We start from the raw sequence: 22,948 nt of genomic DNA, 5'->3' as shown, positions 1-22,948 counted from the left end.
TATCGCCCACCATCACTATTCATGAAAGTATTATGCAGATTCTGATCTTGATTGATCTGCCCTGGATATGTGCTCTTAAGCATCCTCCATGTGGAGCCATGTCAACTTGGATATTGAAAAAGAGGAATGATACAGTGGCCAGACCTTGGGGTAACAACTTGGTATATGATATTCATATGGAAAAATACAAGAAAATATCAGTGCCGAAAATTAATTATCAAAATCTTGTTTCATATTTGGACCTTTTGACACTACATCGAATCATAGCATTAGAAGTGGCCTTGAGCCATCGAGTCCAACACTCTGCTTAATGCAGGATATTCAGCTAAAGCATTTCCAACAGGTAGCTGTCCAGTTTCTTTTTGAAGAATTTCAGAGAAGGAGACTTCACCACCTCTTTAGGCAATTGGTTCTATTGCCAAACCACTTTTACTGTTAAGAAGTTCCTTCTAATGTTCAGTCACAGTCTGCTATTGTGTAATTTTAAACCATTAGGTTCTTACCTTCTGAGGCAGTAGAGAACATGTGTGCCGCCTCCTCTTTATGGCAGCCCTTGACCTGCAGATCAAGGTGGGAGTACAACAGAAAATTTAAAGTTACAATTCAGTTAAAATTCATTTAAATTGCATAAAATTAAAAAAACACAATAGATCGATCCTCTAAAAATTCCATATCAAGATCTAATTTCAATACATGCTCAAAATGAAGTATCCTCTTATAATTGTTATAGCAGATCAGGGGGGTAGGCTTGCCAGAAGAAATCCGTCTTGAGTGCCTTCTTGAAGGCGTCTAAGGTGGTAATAAGGCAGATCTCCTCCGACAAGCCATTCCACAATTTGGGAGCCATAGCAGTAAATACCCTGTGAGAAGTTTAACAGTGAAGTTTATCGCACTGGGGTAAAAACGTTCCCCAGTGCGTTCTAACGTGCACGAGCGGCACTGCGCATGGAACGTGATGAGAACTGGATGGGGCCCAGAATGCGACTTTACTGCACAGGGAATGCTGCCGCCGCGGCGCATTCCCATCGCGTTCCAATCGGGTTCCAGAGGGCACCATTTGTAGGAACGCTTTAAAACGCAGGGAACGTTTTAACCCAGTGTGATAAAGTCCTTAGTCTAGTCTTTGGATAATCCAATAGTTCCCAGTTGTTCTGAGAGTGTGGGGCAGATTATGCAGGGAGAGACATTCCTTCAAGTAACTTGGGCCCAAGCCATGTAGGACTTTAAAGGTAATGACCAACACTTTGTACTGCACCCGGAAACTAATAGGCAGCCAGTGGAGTGATTTTAGTACTGGTGTTATGTGGTCTGACCTATGTGTTCTGGTGACCAGTCTGGCTGCTGCATTTTGCACCAATTGAGGTTTTTAGAGCTCTAGTCTCGCCTAACTACTTTTTCATAAAATGTAGTCATGGATCGAAAACACACTGCAGAAATAATCCAGTCTGAGACTGCTTTAACTGCCCTGGCCAAGTACCAGGGAATCCTTGGAACTGTAGTTTATCATGGCTGTAGAGCTCTCTCAGAGAAGGCTAAATGTCTACAGTTCCTAGAATTCCCTACCATTGAACCAGGGCAGTTGAAGTGGTCTCAAATTTTCTTCATTGTCTTTTGAACCATGGAAGTGGAAGTAGAATCATACTGCTCTAATGAAAGGGGCCAAACCTAGGGCACCATTTGGAAGGTTGCTTTGATCAGTGAATTTGCATAGCTCTTCAACGACTTCTCCTTCTCTGCAGGTGACAAAGATTTGACAGATGTGACATCTTACATCCAGCCTGGTTCCGGAGACAAACTCTTCAGCACCGAGGCTACTCTGAGGTGGGAAGAGTTTGGAGGGGGATTTCAGTTGTGGGATGGACATAGGACTTCATTTGTCTCTGGAAACAAAATGTCTTGTGTTTGGACCATTTGCTTTCTATCATTTTAAACAGCAGTCAGTGGAAGAAGAAAATACCAAGAAGTGTGGAAAGGATCAGAGTGTCAGAATTCTTGTCTACTTTTTGCCCCTTCTTCCCATTTTTAAACTGACCACTAATCAAATTCTTCTGGGTAGTGTGCATCATATTGACTATTAAAAATATAATAGGACAATAAGTAGAGCTGGGATCCTGGGAAAAATGGATTATTTGACCGGAACTACCAGAATCCCCCAGCCAACCAGGCCACCAGCTAGGCCAGTGATGGTGAACCTTTTCGAGACCAAGTGCCCAAACTGCAACCTAAAATCCACTTATTTATTGCAAAGTGCCATGTCTCTCTGGCTTTCTAGTAACAAACTCTGGCAAACTCTGTGCTGGGACGATGGCACATGTGCCCACAGAGAGGGCTCTGAGTGCCACCTCTGGCACGCGTGCCATAGGTTCCCCATCACTGAGCTAGGTTAACTGGGAAATTCTGAGAACTGTACTCAGTTAACATTTCCCACGCTGCAAACTATCACTGGCCAGACTATTTGTCATATTCTCAGTGTTGTAGTCCACAGATGTAATTTTTTCTCAAATTTGCAACAAGAATACAATAAATGACTAAACCAATGGAATAAATAGCTCCGGTGACTTTTCAAATACCAGCAATGAATTCTTCCTCAAGACTCATTCTCCGCTTTCTTTTAGGATCACACCCAGGAGTTCGGACAATAAGCGACGGCTGACCTGCAGAGCCTCTAATGCTGTTGCTTTAATCCCAGTGATGGTTGGCTTCACTATGAACATCCTGTGTAAGTCAAACAAAATGCTTTGTCAGACCTTTACCAGGGCTACAGCAACATCATTATAACAGCATCTAAGTGCCCAAGGAGAGTTCTTTATTACTCTCTTAATAAAAAACAAACACACAAGGAAGTGGGATGAGGAGAAGAAAAGGGAGGGTGGAAAGTGGAGGAGAAAGGCGAGAGATCGCCCTGGGCATTTAGTAATAAAAGGAAAAAGAAACAAGAGACTCCACAGAAGAGAAAGCAAACAGACAAGATCAATCTGCGGAATTTGCAGTGCAAGATAATAAATGGGGGTTGAGGCTCTTAAAAAAGAGTGACAGAGACCAGGTAGGCATGTGATGGAAATGACCTATATTGGTCAGTTTAATGAGAACTATTTTTATCACCTTAAAAAAGAGGAGTGAATACTGCTTTGTAGACAGTCTATTTGGGTGTGGGTGTGTTTAATTTTCTTGGTGGATCAGTAGGGTCTGCCATTCAAAGCAGAAGCCTCAATTCCATTCCCCCACCCAGCATGGCTTCAAATTTTATTCTATCATTTGGAAGATGTTGACTGAGGGGCTGAACAGACTGTCCCTAAAGAGTGGCCTGCAGCCGCCTCTGTCTTTGCCATATCGGGGCCACAGCAACCACACACCGCAGCCCCAATCTGGCCTATCCGCAGCGCAAAAAAGGAGCCACAAAAAGTGGCTCCTTTTTGCACCACGGAAAGGGTGCCATAGCGGCCGGAGCCGCAGCTTTTTGGTGCTCCTTTGGCACTGCATCTGTATCATCTGGATGCAGCACCTGGGGAGCACTGTGATGGCACACGCCATGGAGTGGGGCACAGCATCATGCCAGCATAGGGGTGGAGTTGGAGTGTGCGTCGTACAAGACATTCTGGTTCATTTTAAACATTTTCTTTCTTTCTTTGACAGTCCCTCCTCAGCCACCCCACATTGAAGGATATAATGAACTTATAGTAACAGGCAAGGAACTCAAACTGACCTGCCATTCTTTGAGTGGGAACCCACTGGCCACTCTGCAGTGGCTGAAGGTGAGCAAGAGAATTTGGGGAGGCTAGGTAGGATCAAGGATCCAACTGTTTTTTGTCAGAAGCAGGCAGAGAATGGGATTATGGGCTGTGGCAAAAGGGTGTGTGAACAACACAAAGCTGCACTTGCTGTGTTTCGTGGGAAAAGAAAGGAGCTCTATTGTGTTGTCTATGCAAAAGGTGTTTGTGTGTGTGTATCTCAATATCCTCATAGGTGGCTTTTTCCAATCCTCAAAGAACATCATTGTATATTTAAATATAATACAATAGCGTAAAGTTTGAAAATTACAAGAAATTAGGAATAACCTCTACTACTATTTGGTAGTAGAATGGGCTACTTCAGAGGGTGGGAATGGTCTTGACTCCACTTCCCTCTGTATCTAGACCTGCTCTGTGTATGATATTTTCTGCATGGAAGTTGAATATAACCTTGTTTGATTCCTTTTCCAATTGGGAACCATTCCTTTTCTCCATATTATGTTCTGGTGGTAGATTCCTGTACAGGAGGATCAGGAGCATCAAGTGTACAGGTATACCCATTTCTTTAAGATCAATCCATAGTTTTTCACGATCTATACAGTGAAATGCTTTGCTGTAGTCTATAAAGCACAGATCCGGTGTTGCGTAGTGATCTGAACATTAGACTATGACGCAGGAGACCAGGGTTCAATTCCCAGCTCAACCATGTAAACCCACTGGGTGACCCTTGGGCAAGTCACACTCTCACAGCCTCAGAGGAAGGCAATGGTAAACCTCCTTTAAACAAATCTTGCCAAGAAAACTCCATAATAGGTTCACCTTTGAGTTGCTATAGGTTGGAAACATCTTGAACGCCCGCAACACACACAGAACACATGCTGATTTTCTTCTGGAATTTCCTGGAGTGCTCCATGTTTACAATATGCTCCCTAGTCCCCCTTCCTTGACTGAACCCAGCTTGTACCCCTGGAATTGCTCTCTATGGTAGGAGTCTCTGATGCAGAATTTTGCATATGATTTTGTTTGCATTGGAATTTAATGCAATGGTCTTGTAGTTAACTGCACACTTTTATGTCTCCCTTTTTAAGGGATGGAGATGTGTATTGATCATTTCCAATTTTTGGCCAAATTTCCTCCCATATTTGTTGGCAGATTTTTGTTAGAATTACCTGTAGGGTTAATTCTGTTTCTGCAGTTTGGAGCAGTTAGCATAAAAAGACAGCCAAGATTATGGCGATGATGACCAAAACTGTATCTATTTATTCTCAAGTTACATTTATTCCATCATTTAGTTACATCTTTCTCCATTGAGATCAAGGCAACCTATGTGGCTTTCCTTTTTCCTACTTCATCATCATGACAACTTGTAGGTTGGTCAGAGTGAGAGAGAGAATATGAATGAAATCACCCAGAGAGCTTTATTTCTTACTAAAACCCAGATATTGCTGTGCTCTAAGCCCAAGCTCAACACTAGCCAAACAATAAAAATGACACAACAAACAAATGAACAAAAAACAGTAAAGGCATGTCATTCCAAGGCAGAGGAACCTGCATGGCAAAAGATCCATTTCTTTTTGTTACATACAACTCCAGCTTCTTCTTGTGCAATAAAATCATAAGAATTTGGGCTTGATTCCGTCAGCTGCAGTTAGCCCATAGGCAGATCTTAGTTATTGGTTATTCTTTAACAAAGGCTCTTTGTAATCTCTGGAGCTGGTTGGGGTACTCTGTTTGTACTGCAATACTTCTTTAACTCTTTTTTTCTACTCCTTCTGGATTAACTTCATTAGATCGGAGTTTCACCCGAGGTGGTGGCGATAATTAAGAAAGAAGCCAAGTGTGGGTGGCTTGAACTGTTGAGAATCTGCCTGGAGTTGCAATTCGGAAAGGAAGAGAGAGGGAGACCCAAGAAAGGAAGCATATGTAGGAAGCAGGAATGTAAAAACTGAGAAGCAAAGGCTCAGACTGGCATCAAGGGTCGACCTTGTTGGGTACTTGCCAAGATCCACACCCTGAAAGGAGGCCTACTACTGACTCCAAAGTTTCCTAGGGTGCCATCTCCTCCTCCTCTGTTTTTTGCAGCCTAGTCACTATTTCCATGCACACTAGTAGTGTTAATATAAAGGAACAAGGGCAGTCAGTGTTTTCCTTGCATTCATCCAGACTGAGGGGGAAATGAATGGTTAGCTGTGACAGAGGCAAGGAGGTGGACCCAGGAAGGTGTGTGTATGTGTGTCACCAAATGTCTTTTACTACAGCCTTTACCCCCATAACTCCTATTCTCTGGAACAGAAGAAAACAAGCTTGCTCCCTCCTCAATATGACATCCCTTCAAATATTTAAACAGGGCTATCATGTCACCTCTTAACCTTCCCTTCTCCAGGGTAAACATCCCAGCTCCCTAAGTCGTTCCTCATAGGGCATGGTTTCCAGACCTTTCACCATTTTAGTCACCTTCCTTTGGACACGCTCCAGTTTCTCAATGTCCTTTTTGAATTGTGGTGCCCAGAGCTAGACATAATATTCCAGGTGGGGCCTGACCAAAGCAGAATAGAGTGGCACTATTACTTCCCTCGATCTAGACACTATACTTTTATTGATGCAGCCTAAAATTGCATTGGTCTTTTTAGCTGCAGCATTGCACTGTTGACTCATGTTTAACTTGTGGTCTACTTGGACTCCTAGATCCCTTTCAGGCTTGACACCTTGCATCTCGGTCATCTTTTGCCTTACAGAATGACGAAGTCATTTCCACTAACTGGGAGACGGACGAAGCCAACCAATTGTCCAGGAGTTCTCTGAGTTTCAGCATCAAAGCAGAAGACAACATGGCGACAGTGAGCTGCCAGGCCTTGAATCAAGTCTTACAATTTCCTCTGCAAGCCAGCACTATCCTGAATGTGGTCTGTAAGTGTCAGAACACTTCTTGTAAAAACAAACCTAGGAGAAGGTCTTCCACGTCCTTCTCCTTGACATCCCTCCTACTGTGGTTACACTAAAGAGTCTTCTCCCAGTTGTTTCCCCATATCTGGTGCTTCCATTGCTTCGTCAGTTTTTTAAAGGAAGGAGGACTTTTCTTAATAGTCTGTTTTAAACACCTCCACATGGCCTCCAGGAAAGATGGGTCACATTTTAAGGCATCCCTTCTCCCAAATTTTAGTTGTGTGTCTCTGTGTGAGTATAGTGACCTTTTTAGTAGGAATCCAGGCAAGCCTGGGGTGCACAAAAGAGGTTTAGGGTCAAACTCCCTTCATCCTTGCTTACATGCACAGAAGCACTATGTCCTTAAGATAGACTATTCATTGAAGGGATTGAGGGAGAAAGACACTCGGTAGATTATGGGAAAACTGGCACCTCTGGCTCATTTATAGGAGTGGGGGTCTTGTACTGGGTGAGTGATCTCTTTCTCACTGTATTTCTGGATGGCAGTTCCTCCTGAACAGGTGAAAATCATCGGCTCAAGCAGCACCCAAGAGAACAAGGAGATCTCTCTGTCTTGTTTTACTTCTCCCAGCAACCCTCCTGTATTTCTGCGCTGGTGGCTGGGCTGGAAGGAGCTTAATGCCACCGAGGTCACCAACTCAGAGGTAAGCAAGATGAGTGATGGGTGAGAAAATTGTTCAGTCCCAATATCTGTATGAACAGACACTTTAGATCTGTGTTTTCTCCATCTTGGCAAAATGAGAATCACTCAGTGAAGATTGCTTTCCTCTTGCAGGCAGCTCATGGAGGGATGATTACAGTATCGAATCTGACACATGTAGTGCACCGAGAAGACAATGGTCTATCCTTGATCTGTGAGGCCTTCAACGAAGCCATTGTGTACACCAAAACTGCAAGTGTGACCCTCAGAGTAATGTGTGAGTATGAGGATAGGGTGGGTAAGGTAGTAGGAGCAACAACAGTGGGTATTTTGACATGTTTTGAACACTTTCTGCTAATGTATTTCCTCCTTTACCTTCTTTACTTTTTGTTCAGATCCACCTCAGAAAATCTGGATTGATGTGCCACCTCTGGAAACGTGCTTTCGAGCTGGCACTGAAGTCAAGCTCACCTGTTTTGCTAGCGGCGGGAACCCTTCACCTCGTCTCGAGTGGTACAAGGTGCCTATCTTCCCTTGGCCTGCTTTGCCTACTTTATTGATAGCAAAAACCCTGGAACTGGAACTCAAGCATGTTCCTAAGATTCTGTAATGGCAGCTGGGTTAGGTGCTCCAGTTTATTTCCTATCTCAAGCACTTGCATGGAGGACCTTGCCCTTCCTGGAAGAAGCCTCCTCATTTTGTGTTGTTGCAGAGAAGGGTATAATGTGGCCTTCCAGATGTTCTTGGACTTCAGTTCCCAGCAACCATATCCAGTGGTGAGGAGTGCTGGGAGTTGCAGTCCAACTGCATCTGAAGGGCTGCATGATTCTCATTCCTGTGTTACTTTATGGCTGATAACTATGTTCCATTTCAAAGGGAGGTGAAGGCATAAGGTAGTTGAACAATCCCAGCAAACCTTTGAATACTCAGGGTCAAACTAAATGTGCCCCTTGAAAGTGCAGATTGACCCCAATTACCACTAAAGCAAGGCAGCAGCCTCCAACTTTAAAGAGCAAAAGGAATCTACAAGTGAAAGATTACTATGGTTTATCTCCCTATAGTTTGTTCTCCCTCCAGACAATTATCTTGGAGCCTGGTTGAGTAAAATAAAAATCCTGAGTGTAGAAAGTGAACCACAGGCAGGGGCAGTATGACTGTCAGCATCTGTTGGGGATGCTTTGATAGAGAGTTCCTGCATGGCAGGGGGTTGGACTAGATGGCCCTTGTGGTCTCTTCCAACTCTACACTTCTATGATTCTATGACTCTATGACTCTTTCCCTCAACATGCCCTTCAAGCTTTATATATGCAGTTTTTGCATTAGAACACATGCTGTGTTTTTCTACCCTGGAGGTGACCTGTACACACTTGGGAGGAGCCACAGGAATGTGTGGGCAGCAAGGACAGCTGTCTCCTAGGCAGAGTGGACTGCTGCAGCCTTGCCTGGGCAAGAAGGTGAGTAAGGTGTGAGTGACTGCTAGTACTGGCTTAGGGAAAGGAGCAAGAAAACATGCAATAGGTGTGGAAGCACACAGGAGGCCAAAGCTCCATCTGTACTACACAAGGAACTTTCCCTGATAGGTTGTCTATGTACATACATAGGGCTGCTTTCAGTCAAATGTAATCTGCAAGTTTTTGAAACAAGACATACCCTGCAGATGTGGCTTTTCTGTATGCTACTGGTTGTCGAACTCTTTCGTAATGTCTTCTGATCCCTGAAAGCAAATGAATTGTACTGATTTCCCAGCTATGTAGTCTGAATAAATGAGTTTCTAGCATCTCTACCGCCACCCCCAAATGCCTTGGGCCTCTCAAAACAGTACATCCATGCCATAGGCAAACTGCATTCTACTGTGTGTGCCCTAGCAATCTCTCCATCTTTTAAAAAGAAAAATCTTAGATGTTCAGAGGTATACTAGCAAAGAAAGGAAAGAAGTGAGAGATGAAAAAAGGAAAAGGGAAAAACTGTACTAGGCATATACATTAATATAAGCAGAGCATATTTCCAAAACCACATTTTTGGAAGTTCTAAAGCAGTAAGATCTTCTCACCCTTGAATGATAGATGGTAAATTTGCCATCCATAGAGTTTTTCAGCAACATTAAAAACATGCACAATCCAATAACATTGGCCATCAGTTAAATTCTAGTTAAATTTAGTTCTCTACTTTTACTAAATGTTGGCATTGCAATTCAGATAATGCTTCTTTGTGGTATGTGATGCGGCCATGTTCAATGGTTACATCCTTTCTGGTTGCATTACAATGTATTAATTTTGTATTAGAAAAACTTTGGCATTTGTAGGGCTATATATTCTTTTATATTCTATCTGTGTCATGTGTCCATCATGATGCTTTGTTTGGCCAGAAAGTGCTCTTAAGAGGACTTCTCCCAGGGATGATGTGATTTTGCAATGGAACTGTTAGTGAAGTGCCCTTTTATCACCCTTGTCATATAGCCAGCCTTGTTGTCCTCTTCTTTATCCTGGTTTCCTAGATCCAGGCATAGATTCACAGAGATGGCAAACCTTTTAGGGACTGAGTGCTCAAACTCAAAGAAGTGGGACTTCCGGGACCAGGACTTCCCTGGAGACAGCAAAAGGCCTGGGAGGGTAGAGAGAATAGGAAGAATAGGTGTGCACCTGTTCCTCCTCTTCCCTGCCCTCCCCTCTCTCTGCATGCCCTCTAAAATGGCTTCTTGTGCCAGAGAGGGCACATGTGCCATAGATTCGCCACCACATGCATAGAAGGTCTGAAGTGGATTGCTGCCTCTTTCTTACCTTCACCACCATTTGCATTACTTCTCCAGGATATCAAAACAGTAAGGGATGGAATAACCTCAAGGACATCGGGGAATATTGTTTCCAGGGAGCTGATCCTGACCCTTACTCCCAGTGACAACATGGCTACCTACCGCTGCAATGCTACTGGTGTTTCCAGAACCCCAGCACTCACTGCATATACTCTTCTGAATGTCCAGTGTAAGCCTCAACACATGCAATCCAAAGGTTCAGAAAAAGCATCAGGTGCAGCCCTCTGAGAACCATCCCATTTCAGAGTGAAGGTGGGAGCTATATGCTTTTGACTCCATGTCAAAACCTACATATAATGATCCAGGATTTGGGCCTCCTCCTGTCATAGGAGGGGAGGACTAAAAAAGTGGGTGTAAGGGCCATCCCTGGAGAAAATTTCAGATGTTACTTCTCATCATATACTCCCATGGGCAGGGAATTCCAGGAACCAGTGGTACTTCCAAGTACACACCTTGAAGAAATAGTTCTGTCCTCCTTTTCCCCTGAAGAAGTCAGAAGCAGTTGGAAACTGAGTGGATAGCTGCAGGCTGCATATGTGACTGCCCAGTAGTTCCAACGGTCTGGATCAGAAGGTGAAAATTGTTCAACTTGCCAAGCCTTTAGTGCCCTCATGCCCTATCCATCTCCCCAAATTCAAGTGCCAAGTGGAGAAACATGCTCCCAGACCACAGGGGAGGCACTTTTCTATTTGAAAAACTATTTTGCCTTCCCTAGATCTTTTTGAGTGGGTAAAGCTGTTTTCAATAAAACTGACTGGCAAATTCCCATTTGAAAAAATGGATGGATGAGGCCTGTAGGCTTTGGGATTATGTGGAAAATGAGACGAATGCAGCCTCTGTAGTTGTCCATCCCCAGTTTAGAATGGACCCCAAGACCTAGACTGATGCTGCCCAACCCAGGCTGACCCTTGGATTCTCCTGGACAAGAAGTAAAATAAGATGATTTCTTGTTCTACTTGAGTCTTTCTTCGACAGTACAGTCTTCCTTTGGTCGGTTTCTGTATTCTTTGCCTGTTACAGTGAGCCCGTACCATACATGGGCTCACTATAGGTGGCTTCCAGCTTATGCGGAAGCTGTCAGGAGAATGGGCAAATGGTGCACGTACCTATGGTGTGTGACATGCACAAGCCCCATTATATCTAATGGGGCTGGAGCATACACACTTTTTGCCTTACGCGGGGGGGGGGGGGGGTCTGGAACAGATCCCCCATATAAGGCAAGGGCAGACTGTTTTCATGTGTGACCTTGGCATGTCCTTTAGTCCTTCCACTTTATATGTTCTACAAGCTTTGCCCTGATAGAGATCTCCTCCAATAAATCCTAGCTACACAAGAGGACACTTGTCTATTACTGCTAGTAGTACAGAAAGTTGTGAAAGAGTATATGCTTTCTTTCAATGCCACCAACAAAGGGATAAAGCCTGAAACTGCAGCCTGGGACTCTTTCACACTACAAAACTATGGCACAATGATTTCTCTTTAACTGCCATGGTTCTTCTTTAACTGTTATAGAATCCTGAAATTTGCCACTTAGGGAAATAATTCTTAGCCAGAAAGTTCTAGAGACTCACCAAACTATAAACCCTATGATTCCATAGGATATAGCTTTGGCAGTTAAAGAAGAATCATAGTGCTGTAACACTGTAGTGTAAGAGCTGCTGAAAGTTCATCATTAGCTCCTGGGAGTGCCTTGTGTTTAGCTTTGCACATTCATTATGAGCTGTCCTTGGTCCTGTCTCCCTGTAAACTAGGAGGGGTTATTGAGCTTGACCTGTGTGCTTTAGAAGGCCCCAGTTTAGGATGCTCTGCATGGAAAGCTAGCATGTCACAGCAAGACTTCAGTGTAGAAACTTTCCTCCTGCTATGCTGGCTTTTGACATGCAGCAAGTTTATGGTATGAGTGAAGCATATGATCAAGTGATTTCTCTCCTTTGTATTTGTGAAATGGTATAGTCCTGAACGGCTGTGCCCCACATTTCCTCCCAGCTCCCATCATTGTTAAGTTCAGCTCCATTAAAACCACAGGGGATGAAAATAGAACGACTGTGAAGGGAGAGTTGGGAGCAGCATGACAATGAAATTTGATTCCTAGTAGCCTGCTAATTCCTCACCTCTGCCTTTTTCCTCAGTCCCACCTTTACATGCAACAATAACAGTTACAGACAAGGAACTGAGACGCGGCCAGTTGGTAACCCTGACCTGCAAGTCGGGAAGCAGCAACCCTCCTGCCACTCTCACCTGGATCAAAGATGGAAAGAAGTAAGAGAAGCTGCTCACTCAAGGCTAGTTTTGCACCAACTTCATTTATTGTCCTCTGTCCTTCATAGTCCCTTGTCCCAATTTTTTCAGGGCCAGTCCATGTAAGATATTTTGCTACTTGTATTGCCACTTTTCTTACTCTTACCTACAGTGTGATAATTCTCTGGGTGTGGGCTACTGCTCTTATCCTTGAACCAGTTAGAAGCTAGTGCAATATATTCCATGGTCACAAACAAGAGGCTGCTGGTAAAACGTTACAAGCATGCATTTCATAAGCACATTAGTTGTATTTGAATAAGTGCATTACCTGCCTTGAATATGCATTTTGGCAAAAGGCGAGGGATACAAAACAAACAAACAAACAAACAAATATCCTGCCTCTCCTCCAGTGAATTTGAGCGTCTACATGCCTTTTCTCCCTGCACTTTATCCTCACAGCAACCATGATGGGTGAAAGTAATTGGTTCAAAGATCACCTTAGAGTTTCATGGTTCAATAGCAACATGAACCTGGGTTTCCCAACTTACAGTTCAATACTTCAGTTCAGAAGTCAGTCTCTGGGCCAATCCTTCTTCAATGAGAGTCATTGTGGGCCACCTTCATCTCCATGACCTCACCAAAGTTCAGCTGCAAACACTAAAAAGCTAATGAAACAAGTAGGAAATACTGTTTTTTATTGGGTTTTCCTAGGGTACTGTTGATTTTGGAAATAAAAATAGGAAAACCATTTAAAAGCATGCATCTTTAACTTACTTTAATGGCATTTCTTGTTTGCTGCTGAATTTCAGTTGCCTATTTTTGGGGTGTGGGGCTTGAGCTCTGTGTAGTTTGTCAGCTGCGTGTTGTCCACCCCACTTTTTCCCACGAATCGTTACAACATCCTGGCTCTCCCCACAATGTATCTCTCTTCAATGTCATAAAAAAATCTGTTTGCTACAAATAACCAAATATGAAAGCATTCCCAAAGCTTACCAGTCTCAGTTGTCTTTGTATATCACCATCAATGTCCCTCACTTCTGACCCCACAGGCCTCTGATCTCCCCAGGCACAGGCTTTCATAACAGCATAAGAACTGTACAGTCGGATCAGTCCAGAGTGCCAACTAGTCCAAGCATCATCTCGGTCTTGACAGCAACTGAACAGTCCCTGTGGAATAACTTACATACAGGGGCCAGGAAGGCAACAAATATTCCTCAGTTCTTTTCTCCAATAGTCGCTATTCAGAAATGTGTGGCAATTTTATTCCCTTATCATGGTTAATAGTTATGGCTACATCCCAAGAACAGAGCAAGAAAAGTGACGTTTTGGGTGATGGGGCTATACAGATGGGCGGCATGCAGCCGCCCCTTTTTGCCGAGTCGGTGCCTCAGCAACGGGAGCAAAAAGAAGCCGCCCCAAGCAGCTCCATGGAAGGGGCATCATAAGCACTGTGGCATAGTGTTATAATGCCCTTTCCACGCTGCACCATTTGGGAACTGCAGTGGAGGTACATCACCATCTAGATAATCACCGTCTAGAAGGGTGTGTGCCAAAATGGTGCCCGGGAACCAGCATAAGGACTTGGAGCATGCGAATACTCAGCCCTCACCCTGTCTGTATAGCCCCTAAGACTCTCAGAATCCCTTAGCTAGCACAGCCATTGAGATTCGGTGTGGTATATTCCAAAAAGGTCACTCTTCAAATATTTTACCCCCCTCCCTGAATATGTCTTATTAATAAATTCTGTATTCATGATATGTTTTCTGTGGAAGTATATGTCAAATCTGGCTAGGTTCCCTAGTTCTGAAATTCAGGCACAGTAGTAGAAACCCAGAAGCATTTATTAAGAAACTACAGGTCCTGTCTGCTGACTTTCATTGTTAGACCTGACCAGCAAATATTACCACCATATAAGTAAATGGCACATAATTCAAACATGGGGCAGGCTTCATTCTAATTGGTGAAATACAATAAACACATTTCTGCTTATTCCCACACCACTCTTTTTGTTGTTGTTACTGTCTCAATTTCTTGTCTTATTCCAGCACCTGGAATACATTCATAGTTCTAGAGCACAGTGTTAAAACATTTAAAATGTATGATCACAACTATGTATTTCCTTATTACATTATGACAGGAAAAAAAGCATATGCAGCTTCTGACAGTACATGATTTGTTTTCTGTGGAGGTAGCATAGTTTAAGAGATTAAGTGATGAAGCTGTCATCCAGCAGGTCTTTTAATTTCCCTGCCACCTTTGCCATGAATGTGCAACTATACCTGGGCCATTGAAGTAAGACAGTCTTACTTATACATGGATTTTTTATACACAGATTCAAGCATACACAGTTTGAAAATGTTCAAAAAAAAGTATAAATTTCAAATATCTAACCTTGATTTTCCATTTTTTATAAGGGACACCATTTTGCTATGTCATTATATTTAATGGGACTTGAGTATACACGGATTTTGTTATACACGGGGGACCTTGGAACCAAACCCCAGAGTATAACAAGGCTCCACTGTATTGGCTTATCTTAGCAAGTTCTGGGAATGTTTTTATTTATCGTATGGACAGCCTGTTTTTCCTCCAGAGAGTGCAAATAACCATATATTGTTCTTCCTGCCATTTTGTCTTTCTAATACCTCTGTAAGTTAGGATGTATGGTGCATACATACATATGGATAGAGAGGTCGTGTGTGTGTGTGTGTGTTTGAGAGAGAGAGAGAGAGAGAGAGAGGCCCAATGAACTTCATGGCCAAGCGATGCCATGATCTCTGATCTCTCTGATCTCCTAAATCTTTGTCCAGCACTCTCACCAAGGTGTGAGAGATCTGTGGCATGAAGAGGTTGTTGTACTAAAGCTCCCTTAATCCCTCACTATTAGATGAGATAACTGAAGCTAATGAGAGTTTCAGTGCAGCAACTTCTGGAGAGACATAAACTGCCATCTTCTTAGCCTTGAACCATTATACATAAGGATTCCTCAGGCAATTTACACGAACCTCTTCTATCATCACTGCACAATTGTCAAACTTCATTGTTGTGGCTCTTGTTTTTTTTCTTTCAGGTTGGATGCAACTAATTTAGGACAGAAGAAAGCAGAGTATGGAGGTTTCTCTGCTTCTGGGAGAGTAGCTCTGAGGGTATCATCTGCAGATCATGGGAAGAGAGTGGAATGCCATGCATACAGCTCAGTCCTCTCTGAGGGTGTGAATTCCTTTTACCAGTTCACTGTCCTGTGTAAGTAAGAGGAATCCTTCAAGATCAGATCACACCATTGAGGGCACAAAGAAACACAGCAAACTGCCATATTGTCAAACTTGAGTAAACGCAGAACCAATGTGCATCAAAAGAGTCCAGGATTTTGAAACAGCAAAGAACTTTATTGAATACACATAGTCAGGAATTCACCAGTCAGCATTTAAGCCGAAACTTCCCCCTCCCCCCAAAAAAACCAAACAGTATATTAAAACCCGCAAAATCCAAACTCCACCCCAACCCCATTCGGTGCCAAAACTAGCACCCACCTCCAATTCTCACAGCTTAGTCCCCCCTACCAGCCAGCCTCAATCCCAAACCTTCTCACCAACTCTGTCTCACTCAGACTCAGGCATTTCCATTCTCCATCTCCTTCTGTTACTACCAGACACTGATGCAGCCCACATCTCACACATTCCAGACCTATCATTCCCAAAACTATCCTAGCCATCTGTACACATCCCATCACCCCTTTGCCAACTAGCTATCTGATTACCCATAAGCCACAGTACCTATTAACCTACCCATCAGCCCCCAAGCAAGCAAGCAAGCATATAACATATTTTATTAATTGAAAAAGCAACCCTCCTCCAGCTATTAATCACATATTCAGAACTCTGACAGAATCCATGCATGCATGGTTCTGACACATATATACCAGGTCAGAACTTTTGGTCCATCTGGGTCAGTATTCCTAGCTCTGATTGAAAATGACTTTCCAAGATTTCAGACAGGACCCTTTCCTAGCTTTTCTTGGAGGTCCCCACTATTCCCTGGTCCTCTCTGGTTCAAGTATTGACCAGGCTTGACCTTGCTTAGTTACTGTAGTGTGCCCAAATTAGTATGTTAAAGATTGTTTAGTTCCCTAAACCAACCAGTGGCTAACCAGATAGTTCTGGAAATCCACAAGAAAGGAATAAATGATTCAGTCTTCTCTTACATTGTCTCCCAGCACCTAGTATTTTAGAACAATCCAACAATTCAAGCAGTTGAATTGATACCTATCAAGCATTGATACCTATCAATGGACTTGCAAGGGAAACCTAGGACAGAGTTACATCAAAAGGTCTTTGCCCAAGTGTCACACTCTCTGTGCTTTTCTAGCTGTGGAAAGATAGCATGATCAATATTAACAAACCAGTTCTATTATTTCTTATCTCCCCCAGGATTGGGTCTTTTAAAAAGCTACTAGGGCATAATTACTCATTCAGAAACAAGTCACAAGGAAATACTTTGTATTTACAACAGAGTCAGCTCAGAACAATGTTGTGCGGCTGGGAAAAATCTATCCTTTCATCTACTTAGAGTGTTCTATTTAAATTCAGAGAGAAAAGGGAACTCTAAGGGGAGTGCAGATGACATAATTATCTGCAAAGGAAAGATTCTTGGTTGCATCATCCTGTGAACCTTGGCTCTATTACAACAATTACTGAGGATGGAGCTTATTTTCTGCTTGTTTTCTGCTGGAGCTTGCTTTCTGCAGCTCCAGATAATAGCAGTGGATTAAAACGACAGGAAAAGAGTTTCAACATCAACATCAGAAAGAAGTTCCTGACAGTGAGAGCTGTTCCATCACACTGCCTTGGAGAATGGTTGAGTCTCCTTCTTTGGAGGTTTTTCAATGGAGGCTGGATGGTCATCTGTCAAGGCTGCTTTGACTGTGTATTCCTGCATGGCAGGAGGTTGGACTGGATGGCCCTGGTGGTCTCTTCCAACTCTAGGATTGTATGATTCCAATACATTGCTTGAAATTCTGGTCTGATGGTTCCTCTGCTCTTTGAAATCCCCCAACACCAACCTGCCATTTTCCCATAGCAAGGTACTGATGGACTCCAAGGAACAGAAGGGGGATCAGTGGAAGATAATTTACTTTTTTTGTATGCAGTTCCACCGGAGTTCTCCAGTGAGCAGCCCCACATAGTGCAAGCTGTGGAACAGGGAGCTGTCCAGTTGCCCCTGCTGGTCTCTGCCAGCCCTCCTGAGATCACTTATCGCTGGAGCTTCCTGGGAGAGGTGCTCTTGACAGGTGAGTCCTACAAGATGCAGCATTACTAATGTTTTCAAGGGTTGGGCTGGACCTAGAATGTAGCTGTTGTTAAGGTTTATTACAGGGATGGAGAAAACAGCAGCAATAATAATTGTATCAGAATGGTTATTCTTGGATCTTTGTAGTGAATTCAAGTTCAGTCCCACACCCCTCCAGATGCAGATGGACAACAGTTCTTATCTGACTTAACCAGCATAGCTATGGGTGAAAGATGAGATTTGCAGTCTGGCAACGTCAAGAGAATATCTTTCATTGGCAAACAGCAACCTCAAGGAGTTATTTTCTTTAGAAATGCATTATATGGGGGGAAAAGTTAAATTTCCCACCTCTATACTTGGTTTCTTATCAAAATCTTCCCCATGGCTGCTATTTAGACTGCATATTTAGCAAATTGCACAAGACACATTCAGCATCTGGTCTCATTTGGCCTCTAACATTCAGTGTGTGGAAGTTGACTAAGGAAGAGAGGAAGAGGCAAATGGGAAGAATATACATTCCATTCAGTGACACCACTTTGGCTTGGTTTCAGAAGACAATAATAATAATAATCAAATGGAGTTCACAGAGACATCCATGCTTTTCTACCCAACTTCTTAAAAATTCAAGGATCAGTAGGCCTTGCTGATCTACTGCATATTATCCAGAGATCTCTCTTAGGAGTCTATCACACAGGAGGATTTTCTCTTAATTTCGAATGAAAAGAAAGTGGGGCCAGAACGCATTCACATGAATTCACTTGTTCAGCAAATTTATGTGAATTCAAATTGCGTTCGAACTGACTTCCCATTGCCCGAAGATAGCTTGCCATTGGATGAAATTGCGTGTGATCACCTCTCACGCAATAACGTGAAACCCCATGAGTGCGTTTGGACTGACTCCCCATTGCTCAAAATTGCATGTGGTAGTCTATTACACAATAACGTGAAACCCCATGATTGCGTTCGGATTGCCATTGGATTATACTTCCAATTTCCCTTGTCTGATAACATCCTTAGATCAGGATCCATCTTCAGTAAGGACAAAGTAATGTAACAAACTGGGAACCTTTAGATCACTACTTCTTAAACTGTCTGAGTTGAGGGACTGGCAGGTCCTCCCTTCTGTTCCATATTTGTGTCCACTAGCTGCCATTGTTCCTGGAAACTCTCCTGGTAGCTAATATCTTGAGAACCAGCACTAGTCTAGAGAACTTTAGAGCTGCAGCATTTTTGACAGTGGCTGATGGAGGAGCAGGAACAATGAATGGAGTGAAACCTGGGACAAGAGGTAGGAAGGAGGACAGGAATGAAGAAGACATAAGTGACCTTAAGACGGTCTACATGGAGAGGGTAGGATTGGAAGGAAAAAAAGTAAGAAGGGATTTGGAGCAAATCTAAACAAATGCTGGGCAGCAGTAATGGTGGGTGACACTGCTGGAGCATTTTCCAGAGACTACAGAAGTGACACATTGCTAATGCATGTTAGTGCTGCACAGAGAGGGACAAAAGTGAACCTCCTTGCAATAACCTCTCACCAAGAAAACTCCAGGATGAGATAATCTAAGGCAGAGCAAGAGACAGAAAAAGGACACAGAAAGCTAAAAGGGTAGAACAGAGGGCAAACACAAATAGAGATGTGGACAAGGGCACAACAGAACCAAACGAAATGGGAAGCCACACAGACAATAAAAAAAAAAAAATGCAGTGAAGGTCCAGATCAGAGCCACAAATGTTATAGGTAAATGGAATTTGAGAAGCATGATCAAGGGAGACTAGACATTGTAAAAAAAGGAAATGGAGAGAGTAAACAGGAGTGAGTGTGCCCAAATGGACAGAAATTGGATATTTTGAGTCAGATAACTACATAGTGTTCTACTCAGGAAATGAAAAAAGAGAAAGAAATGGATTAGCAATAGCAGTGAGGAAGGGCACAGCAAAATCAGTTAAAAGATATAACATAAAGTCAGACTGAATCATGTCAATAACGTTTTGGGGAGAGCCAATAACCATCACCACAATACAAGTATACATATCAACTATAGCGGCAGAGGAAAAAGACTTTGAGAATTTCTATGATGGAGTCCAGGAAGATACTTGCAACACACCAAAACAGGACTGTTTGGTCATCAACCAAACATGACTTTCCCATGAATAAAACGTGACACTAGAATTCCTCTTTATTCATGGGATAATGATATGATTATCACAACATCACACAACTTCTTCTTATAATTTTGCACAATTGCACAATGGTGACGGAAGCATCCTGCTATGCTCCCATCACTTTTGCCTGTGTGAAAATCTCCTTAGACTCAGAGGCAGGAGGAATGATGACTGGAGGGAGGAACATTAACAACTTAAGATATGCAGATGACACAATACTGCTAGCAGAAATGAAAACCTGGAACAATTACTGAAGAAGGTCAAGGAGGAAACTGCCAAGGTTGGGTTAATGTTGAACATTAAAAAGCAAAAATAATGAGCATGGAAGATCTACAAGAATCCACGCTAGACAATGAGAAAATTGAAATAGTTAAAGAATTCCCATACTTTGGTTCAAATATTGATCAGAATAGAGAGTGAAGTCAAGAAATCAGAAGTAGACTAGGATTGGGAAGGGCTGCTATGAAAGAAATGGACAGGATCACAAGGTGTAAAGACATAACACTGAACACTAAAGTGAGGATAGTCCAAGCCACTGTATTCCATTGTATGGATACAAGAGCTGGGCAGTGAAGAAAGCTGATAGAAAGAAAACCACCTAATTTGAGATGTGGTGCTGGAGAAAAGTGCTGAGGATACCATGGATGGCCAAGAAGACAAGCAAATGGGTTCTAGAACAGAGTAAAACCAAACTCTCCCTGGAAGCCAGGATGACTAAATTGAGGCTGTTGTACTTTGGCCACATCATGAGGAAAAATGAATCATTAGAAAAGGCAATGATGCTAGGAAAGGTGGAAGGCAGTAGAAAGAGAGGTTGCCAAATGGTTAGACTCGATCAGGGAGAACATGGAACTGGGCCTGAAGGACCTGAGCAGAGAGCTTGAGGATGGGGTCTTGGAGATGTCTCATCCACATGAGTAGAAGTTGACTAGAGGGCAGTTAACAATAACAAGTTGCACACAGAGCAGAATTTTAGTAGGTATAGCAGGTCTGACATAGCTATTAAAAGTACAGGAGCCACTTTTTCATACTATCATCCTAGTTAGAGGGCTTGGACTGGAGCCAAAGTATATCTAAAGTAGTTTGATATTTCTACACTTGAGCCTTGCTTTCTGCTCTTTTCCGCTGCTTCAGGAATCAGAAAGAATCTTTGTACTATGTACAATGTAAGCAAGAGATGTTGGCTTGCAAACTGTAAAGTAAGGATTCCTACTGTTAGCTGAACTCCTGAAATCGGGGGCATGCCTGGCAAGGGTTCCCACGGGGCTTCTTCACATATTGGGGTGAATCTGGAGCAGGCCACCTCTGGTGCAGAAATGTCTTGGATCAGTGTTGGCTGGCTGGGCCACAATCTTACCTTCTCCCCTGGCTAATATGTCTCATTTATTCTTTGTATCTGCTTGTTTTTGTCATGCTTCGTGTTAAGACTGACTGGCTCTGGTCGACATGGTTGAATCCTGTAAGCTTTTACTGTTGCTACAAGACTTAGATGTTTATCACACTATACTCTTAAAGTGCTACTATTCCACTTTGACTCCTCTAGCTGCCTCCTGTTGCATTCTGGGATTGGCAGTTTTAAGGAGGGGTTCTCTGCCTGAGAATTCTAAATACCCCTCCTTAAAACTGCCAATCCCAGAATGCAACAGGAGGCAGCTAGAGGAGTCAAAGTGGAATAGTAGCACTTTAAGAGTATAGTGTGATAAACATCTTACACTCCAAGGCTGGGAAGATAAATGTTCAACAACTAGTATTCAGTGTTCAGAAGATCTTGTTGCTTTAACTATGCATGAGTGTATTTTATAGACATCAAATGTGAGAAAATGTATTTTGGAAAAATGTGTACGTACTTTATATGGCTAGTCCACTTTTATATCCTATGTAGTTCCCTTTCTTCTTCTTTTTTCTGCTCCTTCCTTCCTTCCTTCCTTCCTTCCTTTTCTTTCTTTTTTGTAATCATACTTCAATTTTTGTTAAAAAAGAGATTGATTGGCTTCATGTCTGCTACAGAGGGTTCCCCACGGTACCACCTGAGGGATGGTGGCTCCCTGGAGATTTGGAACGTGACCCGAGCTGATGCTGGAAAATACAAAATCTACTGTGAAAATGCAGAAGGGCACAATGAGACAACCGTCACTTTGGATGTGCAGTGTGAGTAGCAAATGGAGAAGGAATCACAAGATCTATGCAGGTTTTCATATGATACAGGAGGAGCAGAGTGTGGCCCTTCAGTTATTTTGGATTGCAACTCCCACTGTGCCTCACCATCGACTGAACTAGCTAAGACTTATTGGCGCTTTAATCTAAGAGCATCTGAGGGGTGTGTATTTCACAGTGTCCACTCCTGATATAGATCCCCAAGAAGTGAATAGGTTCTGCTCAAACACTCCCCTACACATCACCTGGGTCTCTCCAGATGTTTTTGACTATGGAGTTTATTGCATGGCTTAAAAAATACAACTTACCGCTGCCGTGTTGAAGTCTCTTTCGGGATAAAGTCGAGTATTATCATATGCAAAGCGCAGCCGATGCCACCACCCAGCTGAATCCTGGCTAGCTTCTGGCTAGAAGTAGTGCTCAGCCAGCCTCTTTTCAAAACCAGAAAACTTCTGGCTTTGCAAATTGGCCATCTGAGCATGGCTTTTAGCTGGAAGTTAGCTGGGATTCAGCTGGGCAGAGGCATTGGTGGCATTTTGCTTATGATAATACCTGACTTTATCCCGAAAGAGACTTCAATGCGGCAAGGGTAAATTGTGTTTTCAAGCCACGTGATAAACTCCATCCCATTTATCCCAGGCAACATAGCTGATGGCCAGAGCTGATGGAAATTGTAGCTTGACAATTGAGGAAGGACTTTCCTTCCTCATTCCAGCATTCCCAGTGTGTTGCCCTCCAAATGTTTTGGACTGTAACACCTGTTGGCTTTAGATAAGGTGGCCAATAACTAAGGAGGATGGGCACTGTAGAGCAACTAGAGAGACCTAGAATAGGAAAGAACAGTTTATTTCAGCATTCACTCTCCAAATAGTCCCTGGAGAGGGACTCTGTTTAAAAGCACTTAATCACCCAGGACTTTCTGCTTGGCTCAAAAGAGAAAGAAACTGCTCTCCTGACTGTTTGGGGAAATCTGAAAGAGCTGCTATC

General features: G+C 43.0%; 1 protein-coding gene across 1 annotated transcript in view; it reads left to right on the top strand.

The window, feature by feature from the left end:
• Positions 1-22,948, top strand: part of NPHS1 (NPHS1 adhesion molecule, nephrin) — a 45,811-nt gene that overhangs the window by 4,398 nt on the left and 18,465 nt on the right. The window contains exons 5-17 of the mRNA XM_089479156.1: positions 1,740-1,821; positions 2,616-2,719; positions 3,634-3,752; positions 6,464-6,635; positions 7,158-7,315; positions 7,447-7,588; positions 7,707-7,831; positions 8,664-8,765; positions 10,118-10,289; positions 12,250-12,379; positions 15,429-15,601; positions 17,505-17,645; positions 21,815-21,955. Coding sequence (XP_089335282.1) covers positions 1,740-1,821; positions 2,616-2,719; positions 3,634-3,752; positions 6,464-6,635; positions 7,158-7,315; positions 7,447-7,588; positions 7,707-7,831; positions 8,664-8,765; positions 10,118-10,289; positions 12,250-12,379; positions 15,429-15,601; positions 17,505-17,645; positions 21,815-21,955 — 1,761 coding nt within the window. The remainder of the gene's footprint in view (positions 1-1,739; positions 1,822-2,615; positions 2,720-3,633; positions 3,753-6,463; positions 6,636-7,157; positions 7,316-7,446; positions 7,589-7,706; positions 7,832-8,663; positions 8,766-10,117; positions 10,290-12,249; positions 12,380-15,428; positions 15,602-17,504; positions 17,646-21,814; positions 21,956-22,948) is intronic.

The sequence above is a fragment of the Sceloporus occidentalis genome, unplaced genomic scaffold (assembly GCF_023333645.1).
Source record: "Sceloporus occidentalis isolate IW3139 unplaced genomic scaffold, rSceOcc1.0.p SCAF_13, whole genome shotgun sequence".
Taxonomy (NCBI): Eukaryota; Metazoa; Chordata; class Lepidosauria; order Squamata; family Phrynosomatidae; genus Sceloporus; species Sceloporus occidentalis.
Note: the sequence above shows the minus strand (reverse complement) of the source record. Positions and strands in the feature narration are given on the sequence as shown.